Source organism: Hydra vulgaris, chromosome 05, assembly GCF_038396675.1.
Source record: "Hydra vulgaris chromosome 05, alternate assembly HydraT2T_AEP".
In the NCBI taxonomy this organism is placed as follows: domain Eukaryota; kingdom Metazoa; phylum Cnidaria; class Hydrozoa; order Anthoathecata; family Hydridae; genus Hydra; species Hydra vulgaris.
In genome coordinates, this window is record NC_088924.1 from 20,579,900 (window position 1) to 20,590,000 (window position 10,101).

Sequence of the window (10,101 nt, forward strand, 5' to 3'; positions counted from 1 at the left end):
GGAGTAGCTTGCAAAGCAAATTGGTTAAAGCACAATCAGTTAACAGTTTTAAAACAAGTCTTGATTGCTGGATGAGCAGCAATCATGCAAATTGGATGTCATAGTGTGTTAATACCACATTCACTGGCTTACTTCAGTTAATGCAATTACTAATACTAATATTATTGAAACTAATTTTAATTTTAAATGTCAAATTTGTTTTAAATGAATGCAAAACTTGGTAAATACTGCTTGTCACTGTATTTATTCCAATATAGATATATATTTTTCAAGGAACGAAAAGCTTCCTGCGATAAAAAAATTAGGATATGTAAGAACAACTGTAGTATAATGAGCCTTAACCACCTGTTTATCAATAAAACTCACCGTTTGCTTTAGCATATTAAGTGTTTCATTTATTTTACAAACCAACCTATTTGTGTGTTATTTTTAATTAAGATTAGCCTGAAAACTAGGTTCTTTTAAAAAATTGACTTTTCCAAAGCTAGTTTAAAATAATATTAACAAACGATGCTTCGGTTTGTTAGACTTTGTGATTCATTAATTTATTTTAGTAAACTAAAGTATTACTTTAATAATCATAGTTTAAAAAGTTTGTTAACTAACTCTGCTACATTCGAAATAGTTACTTTACTAGTTTTACTTCAACTAAAATTAACTTTATTTTCAAACAAAAACATTACATTCAATAATAATGTTAAACCAACGTAAATAACCTATTGACGCTATTAATAAAAGTAAATATAAAAAAATTCAAACAAAGCTTAAATAAACTCTAAGATTCAACAACTTACATGTAGCAGGTAGACACGTTTGTGGTTTGTTCTATAAAGCAAATATATAAACTCGATACCAAAAATAGTTATTCGCAGGGCCCAAATACATACATATATATATATATATATATATATATATATATATATATATATATATATATATATATATATATATATATATATATATATACACATATATATATTTATATATACATAAACATATATATATATATATATAGAACCCTTAGATGTTGTCCGAAAGTTTTTTCCATATTTCGTTGACAAAAAGTAAAAATTAAAATGCAAGACCGGAATTTTTTTTTTTTAATAATAATAGACTGCCTGCCCCAACCAAACCCTCAGTCGATGTAGCAGCACTCCCTTGCGGGTCAGGCTATTTGTCAGTCGATGTAGCAGCACTCCCTTGCGAGTCAGGCTATTTGTCAGTCGATGTAGCAGCACTCCCTTGCGGGTCAGGCTATTTGTCAGTCGATGTAGCAGCACTCCCTTGCGAGTCAGGCTATTTGTCAGTCGATGTAGCAGCACTCCCTTCCGAGTCAGGCTATAAGATAGTCGATGTAGCAACACTCCGCGCATGATTTACAGTAAAAATAAATAAAAATAAAAACATTTTATTAAAAAAAATAAATATAAAAACATTTTATTAAAAAAAATAAAAATAAAAACATTGTTTATATTGTTAAAAACATTCAGAATGTTTTTAAAAACATTCTGGTCAATTAAATTTGCGTTTTTGTGGCTTTTTTAAAAAACGATTAATTTGTAATTAAATTAATGGTTTTTACTTTCGTCCAATACGGAAATGTTGGACGAAAGTCAAAAGTAATTAAAAGTGACGTATGTGTTGGCGTAAGAATCACTTTTTTCCTTCCGCTCTTCCTAAAGCCAACAAACTATAGAACTATACATATACATATTTATAGATATATGTATATATATGTATATATATATATATATATATATATATATATATAAATATATATTTATATATATATATATATATACTGTATATATCATGCGCGGAGTTTTGCTATATCGACCATCTTATAGCCTGACTCACAGGGGAGTGCTGCTACATCAACTGAAAAATGCCCTGACTCGCAAGGGAGTGCTGCTACATTGACTGACAAATAGCCTGACCCGCAAGGGAGTGCTGCTACATCTACTATCTTTTAGCTTGACATGCAAGGGAAAGTTGCTACATCGACTGAGGCTTTTGTTGGGGCAGGCAGTCTATCAAATATAAAAAAAAAATGATTTTAGTCTTGCATTTTAATTTTTATTATTTGAGTTCTGATTTTATCATTAATGATACTTAATTTTACCTGTGACTGTGTATATACATATACATATATATATACATATATATATATATAAATATATATATATATATATATATATATATATATTTATATATATATATATATATATATATATATATATATATATATATATATATATATATATATATATATATATATATATATATATATATATATATATATATATATATATATATATATATATATATATATATATATATATATATATATATAGAACCCTTAGATGTTGTCCAAAAGTTTTTTCCATATTTTGTTGACAAAAAGTAAAAATTGAAATGCAAGACCCGAATTTTTTTTTTTCAATAATGATAGACTGCCTGCCCCAACCAAACCCTCAGTCGATGTAGCAGCACTTCCTTGCGGGTCAGGCTATTTGTCAGTCGATGTAGCAGCACTCCCTTGCAAGTCGGGCTATTTGTCTGTCGATGTAGCAGCACTTCCTTGCGAGTCAGGCTATTTGTCAGTCGATGTAGCAGCACTTCCTTGCAAGACAGGCTTTAAGATAGTCAATGTAGCAACACTCCGCGCATAATTTACAGTAAAAAAAATAAAAATAAAAACGTTTTATTAAAAAAATAAAAATTAAAACATTTTATTAAAAAAAATTAAAATTAAAACATTGTTTATATTGTTAAAAACATTTAAAATGTTTTAAAAACATTTAGAATGTTTTTAAAAACATTCTGGTCAATTAAATTTGCGTTTTTGTGGTTTTTTTAAAAAACGATCAATTTGTAATTAAAGTAATGGTTTTTACTTTCGTCCAACACGGAAATATTGGACGAATAAATGTTGGACGAAAGTCAAAAGTAATTAAAAGTGACGTATGTGTTGGCGTAAGAATCACTTTTTTCCTTCCGCTCTTCCTAAAGCCAACAAACTATAGAACTATATGTATATATATATATATATATTTATATATATATATCTGTCTATATATATATATATATATATACAACCCGTAGATGTTGTCCGAAAGTTTTTTCCATATTTTGTTGACAAAAAGTAAAAATTAAAATGCAAGACCGGAATTTTTTTTATTTAATAATGATAGACTGCCTGCCCCAACCAAACCCTCAGTCGATGTAGCAGCACTCCCTTGCGGGTCAGGCTATTTGTCAGTCGATGTAGCAGCACTCCCTTGCGAGTCAGGCTATTTGTCAGTCGATGTAGCAGCACTCCCTTGCGAGTCAGGCTATTTGTCAGTCGATGTAGCAGCACTCCCTTGCGAGTCAGGCTATAAGATAGTCGATGTAGCAACACTCCGCGCATGATTTACAGTAAAAAAAAATAAAAATAAAAATATTTTAATAAAAAAAATAAAAATAAAAACATTTTATTAAAAAAAATTAAAATAAAAACATTGTTTATATTGTTAAAAACATTCCGAATGTTTTAAAAACATTCCGGTCAATTAAATTTGTGTTTTGTGATTTTTTTGAAAAAACGATTAATTTGTAATTAAATTAATGGTTTTTACTTTCGTCGATATTTCAGATAAAGTTAAAAGTAATTAAAAGTGACGTATATGTTGGCGTAAGAATCACATTTTTCCTTCCGCTCTACCCAAAGCCAACAAACTATAGATCTATATATATATATATATATATATATATATATATATATATATATATGCATATATATATATGCATATATATGCATATAAATATATATATATATATATATATATATATATATATATATATATATATATATAGATCTATAGTTTGTTGGCTTTGGGAAGAGCGGAAGGAAAAAAGTTATTCTTACGCAAACACATACGTCACTTTTAATTACTTTTGACTTTCGTACATCATTTTCGTGTTGGACGAAAGTTAAAACCATTAATTTAATTACAAATTAATTGTTATATAAAAAAACCACAAAAACGCAAATTTATTTGACCGGAATGTTTTTAAACAATTCCCAATGTTTTTAAAACATTCTGAATGTTTTTAACAATATAAACAATGTTTTTATTTTTATTTTTTTTAATAAAATGTTTTTATATTTATTTTTTTTAATAAAATGTTATAATTATTATTTATTTTTACTGTAAATCATGCGCGGAGTGTTGCTACATCGACTATCTTATAGCCTGACTCGGAAGGGAGTGCTGCTACATCGACTGACAAATAGCCTGACTCGCAAGGGAGTGCTGCTACATCGACTGACAAATAGCCTGACTCGCAAGGGAGTGCTGCTACATCGACTGACAAATAGCCTGACCCGCAAGGGAGTGCTGCTACATCGACTGAGGGTTTGGTTGGGGCAGGCAGTCTATTATTATTAAAAAAAAAAAATTCCGGTCTTGCATTTTAATTTTTACTTTTTGTCAACGAAATATGGAAAAAACTTTCGGACAACATCTAAGGGTTCTATATATATATATATATATGTTTATGTATATATAAATATATATATGTGTATATATATATATATATATAGTTCTATAGTTTGTTGGCTTTAGGAAGAGCGGAAGGAAAAAAGTGATTCTTACGCCAACACATACGTCACTTTTAATTACTTTTGACTTTCGTCCAACATTTCCGTGTTGGACGAAAGTAAAAACCATTAATTTAATTACAAATTAATCGTTTTTTAAAAAAAACCACAAAAACGCAAATTTAATTGACCATAATGTTTTTAAAAAAATTCCGAATGTTTTATAACATTTGAATGTTTTTAATAATATAGTAATGTTTTTATTTTTATTTTTTTTAATAAAATGTTTTTATTTTTATTTTTTTTAATAAAATGTTTTTATTTTTATTTTTTTTACTGTAAATCATGCGCGGAGTGTTGCTACATCGACTATCTTATAGCCTGACTCGCAAGGGAGTGCTGCTACATCGACTGACAAATAGCCTGACTCGCAAGGGAGTGCTGCTACATCGACTGAGGGTTTGGTTGGGGCAGGCAGTCTATCATTATTAAAAAAAAAAAAATTCCGGTCTTGCATTTTAATTTTTACTTTTTGTCAACAAAATATGGAAAAAACTTTCGGACAACATCTAAGGGTTCTATATCTATATATATATATATATATATATATATATATATATATATATATATATATATATATATATATATATATATATATATATATATATATATATATATATATATATATATATATATATATATATATATATATATATATATATATATATATATATATATATATATATACATATATATATATATATATATATATACATATATATATATATATATATATATATATATATATATATATATATATATATATATATATATATATATATATATATATATATATATATATATATATATATATATATATATACATATATATATATATATATATATATATATATATATGTAGAGTCAGAGTCTGTTGGCTTGAGCAAGAGCTGGAGGAAAAGGTACTTGATGCCATACGTCACTTTTCAATTACTTTTACTTTGTCCAACATTTCCGTGTTGGACGAAAGTAAAAACCATTAATTTAATTACAAATTAATCGTTTTTTAAAAAAGCCACAAAAACGCAAATTTAATTGACCAGAATGTTTTTAAAAAACATTTTGAATGTTTTTATAACATTTTGAATGTTTTTAACAATATAAACAATGTTTTTATTTTATTTTTTTTAATAAAATGTTTTTATTTTAATTTTTTTTAATAAAATATTTTTATTTTTATTTTTTTTACTGTAAATCATGCGCGGAGTGTTGCTACATCGACTATCTTATAGCCTGACTCGCAAGGGAGTGCTGCTACATCGACTGACAAATAGCCTGACTCGCAAGGGAGTGTTGCTACATCGACTGACAAATAGCCTGACTCGCAAGGGAGTGCTGCTACATCGACTGACAAATAGCCTGACCCGCAAGGGAGTGCTGCTACATCGACTGAGGGTTTGGTTGGGGCAGGCAGTCTATCATTATTAAAAAAAAAACATTCCGGTCTTGCATTTTAATTTTTACTTTTTGTCAACAAAATATCGAAAAAACTTTCGGACAACATCTAAGGGTTCTATATATATATATATATGTTTATGTATATATATATATATATATATATATATGTATATATATATATATATATATATATATATATATATATGTATATGTATATATATATATATATATATATATATATATATATATATATTTATATATATATATATATATATATATATATATATATATATATATTTATATATATATATATATATATATATATATTTATATATATATATATATATGTATATATATAAGTCTATATATATATATATATATATATATATGTATATATATATATATATATATATATATATATATATATATATATATTTATATTTATATATATATATAATATATATATATATATATATATATATATGTATATATATATATATATATATATATATATATATATATATATATATATATATATATATATATATATGTATATATATATATATATATATGTATATTCACACACATATATACCTAAGGGCAAGTCGACGGCGCAAAAGTAAATCGTAGTCAAACTATCTTCCCTTTTTCGTCAACTTTTAGCAAATGAATATTAATATATACACATGAAAATTTATTTAAAATATACCTTTTGTACTAAAATTAGTTTATTTAAGTCATTTTTATGCTTCCGAAAGTTACGGTTTTTCTCATTGTCAAAAGATAAAAAAAGTTGCATTGTAGAATGTTATTTTAACCAATAACTTATTTGCATAATCGGAGTTAATTTAGCGTAAAAATAGAGCTAACATGTTCCAATTGTTGTTTGTCAGATTTTTTACTTTATAAAATATATATATATATATATATTTCAAGAAAATAACGAAAGAAATTGTGCAACTTTCATTTGACATAAGTTAACAAAAATATGATATAGTTTTGTTTTTTCCAAAATTAAGTTTAAAAACTAAATTTTTTAAATAATATATGTGAAAAAATATAAAATATTCCTTTTTTACATTTAATGTCTTGAATAACAATGCGTAATTAAAGCATATTTATATTGCATATTTTTGTAACATTAGTTAAAAGTACATTCATTTTGTAATGTTCTGGCATTTTTTCGGTAACAAAACAAACTACGTCATTATGTAATTCTTATTTCGTCACGTTGGTTTGACTAAGTTCTAACGGAAACATTTTATATTAGGAGAATTTAGAAAAAAAATCTTTAATTTTTTTTAATGTTAGTTAAAACTATTTATATTAGTGTTTTTTAATTTGTTTATGTATTCTTATTATGGTTGATATACAAATATACATGAATAAATAAAAATAAGGATTGTATGATTGGTTTTATTAGACGTTTAAAAAAAAAAGAAACAAATGATTTATTTCTTTTCTCTTATTATAAAAGAAATCAGTTAGAACTTTTCTTATTTTTGTTGTTTGTACAATAAATCATAGAGTTCATAATGCCGCCCGTCGGCAAAGTAACTTTCGGCCGTACAGGCCAACTTTTTAGGAAGGCGGAAGCTGTTGGCGGCGGCCTCCCACTCAATTTTTAGCGGCAAATTTTTCTTTCTTCCCCCTCCAGTCCTTCTATTTGCGGCCGCAGCCAGAGTTATTTTTTATAGGCAAAATATTTTAAAGACCGACGCCATAAGGGAGGTGGAAGCCATTGGTGGCCGCCTCCAGAAAAAAATTGTGGAGGCAGAATCATTTGGAGGCTGCCTCCCGTCGCTTCTGTCTCCCAACTGGCGGCGGCCGCCAAATTGGAGGCAGAAATATTTGCCTTCTGCCGGCGGATGTAATAAAAAATAGTTGCACATTTGCTTTAAAGCATTATTAAGTATAAAAAAAATTTATTATTAACTAGAAACAATTGTTAAATATATGATATCAAGTTTTATTTTATATGATTACTTGCAAAAATTTTGATTATTTAAAATTTTTTTTTAAACTAATAAATTAAGTAGAATAAATAAGTAGTTTTATTATGCAAAACTAAAGTTGAAAGTTGGAAGTTTTACTTCTATGCCTTTGGCGAATATATCATTTAGTTATTAATCAAATTGACTGATTTTGGCTTAAGTTTTTTAAAACAAGTCGACATGCTAAATTTTCAACTAATTTATTATTCGCCAAAACGTTACATACTTACTTTTTATAATCGGGTATTGTAAAAGTTATTGAAAAAATATCTGCTAAAATTTATTAAAAATTTGCGATCACGCTATATTACGCTAATAGTTTTGCCAAATTACAACATCAACAAAAAAAAAATTATAAACTTTAAACATATATACTTTTATAAATATTATTAATTTTTTTCTCTATAATTTTAAAAGGTTTAAAAACTCATCTACTTTTACATGTTTTAAAGTTTTTAGCGATTAAAAATTAAAACGTTTAAAAGTTAAAAATATACTCGATGGCCCTAGAAAAACAACCGCTTTGACAAAGTTATAATTTTTTTTCAAAAATTTTTTAAATAGTCAACAAATCATATAAAATAAATTTTTGAAATAAAATATTCAACAATTGTTCTCAGTTAATATTTTAATTGCTCGTTAACTTAAAGACAAACATGCAATTATTTTCCATTACATCCGCCGGCGAGAGGCAAATAATTCCGGCTCCGATTTGGTGGCCGCCGCCAGTTGGGAGACAGAAGCTATTGGAGGCAGCCTCTAAATGGTTTTGTCTCTAAAACTTCTTCTAAAGGCGGCCATCATTGGCTTCCATCTCTCTATTGGCGTCGGCCTCCAAAATATTTTGTCTCGAAAAAAAAAATCTGATTGCGGCCGCGAATAGAGCGGTGGAAGCAAATGGAGGCAAAAGAAAGAAAATTTTGCCGTCTGCTGCAAGTGGTAGTCGCCGTCTGCTGCTCAAGATATGTGGAGGCGAGAATATTTACGCCGTTTATCAACACTGATAAATCGTGCTTAAATGCAATTAAGGGGGTCATCCATAAGACAAGTTATATTTGTCAATTATTACCCCTTCCCTTCTGTCACAAACAACCATATATACCTGAACCCCCTCTCCCTCCTAAACTGTTATAGCAGTTTTTGCGTCGAAAATATTTTTAAAGATGTAAATACTTTGCTGCAATTCAAGATAATGAAAATAAGGTAATAACCATAAACATTAGAAGTTTAAGTAAAATTTTCGACAAACTAAAAGATTTTCTTATTTAAGTTAATAAGTATTAATAAAGCTATCATACTAAAGTAATTTTTCAAAAATGTTTTTTGTCATGCGGAAAAAAAATGTTTTCGATTTGATAACTTTGATAATGTTTTAAAAACTGCCTTTGTTGATTACTTTTGACAAATGAGTTCAATACTTTTGAAATTCTTTTGTTACGTAACTCTTAATAATAGATATAAAAATCCACGATAATAATCCTCGGTAACGTAAGTGATGTAACGTAAGTTAAACATTTAGTATTAAAAAAAACAGTTTATATTTTGTAGCCGGTCACTTCTGATAAATCTTTATATATTTTATAAATTGGTAAAGCATTCTCATCTTGTGAAAGTTTCAAATACAAACCGCTATACTGACTCACAGAAATCTGACCTAAAAGTTGAAACAACTTTTTTAACTTGTTTTCCTTGTAACGTAAGTTAAATGGCATTTTCTTTAATAAGTTCACCCTCTTTTGGCCAAGCTCAAAACTTTTAAGCTTATTTTATACTTAAGACAAACAGCTCTCATACAAAACAGCTAAAATTTAAAAAAAGATCAAAACACAGTTTTATTACACTTCAAGATTTTGCCTTTTTAACAAATTAAAAATAAACGGTATTAACTAGATTTTTTTAGAGAAGTTCAACATAAACATATGCTGGTCTAAACATCCTAATATGGAGCTGTTATATAAAAATAAGCCTCGATTAAAATTTTAAGGCATTATTGTTATAAAACAAACATTAAACGTTAAATATTTAAAAAATGTAAAACTTACAATTAAAGTGGTTTGTGGTGGT

General features: G+C 26.7%; 1 protein-coding gene across 3 annotated transcripts in view; it reads right to left on the bottom strand.

The window, feature by feature from the left end:
• LOC136080674 (A disintegrin and metalloproteinase with thrombospondin motifs adt-1-like) overlaps nucleotides 1-10,101 on the bottom strand; it is a 157,492-nt gene that overhangs the window by 123,550 nt on the left and 23,841 nt on the right. For all 3 annotated transcript variants that reach the window (XR_010638590.1, XM_065797621.1, XM_065797620.1), the window contains exons 2-3: nucleotides 10,080-10,101; nucleotides 795-825 (exon numbers count right to left, since the gene is read on the bottom strand). The exon at nucleotides 10,080-10,101 is cut by the window's right edge and continues 50 nt beyond it. Coding sequence is in view for 2 of the 3 variants with exons in the window: in XM_065797621.1 (XP_065653693.1) it covers nucleotides 795-825; nucleotides 10,080-10,101 (53 nt within the window). In the remaining variant the exon portion in view is untranslated. The remainder of the gene's footprint in view (nucleotides 1-794; nucleotides 826-10,079) is intronic.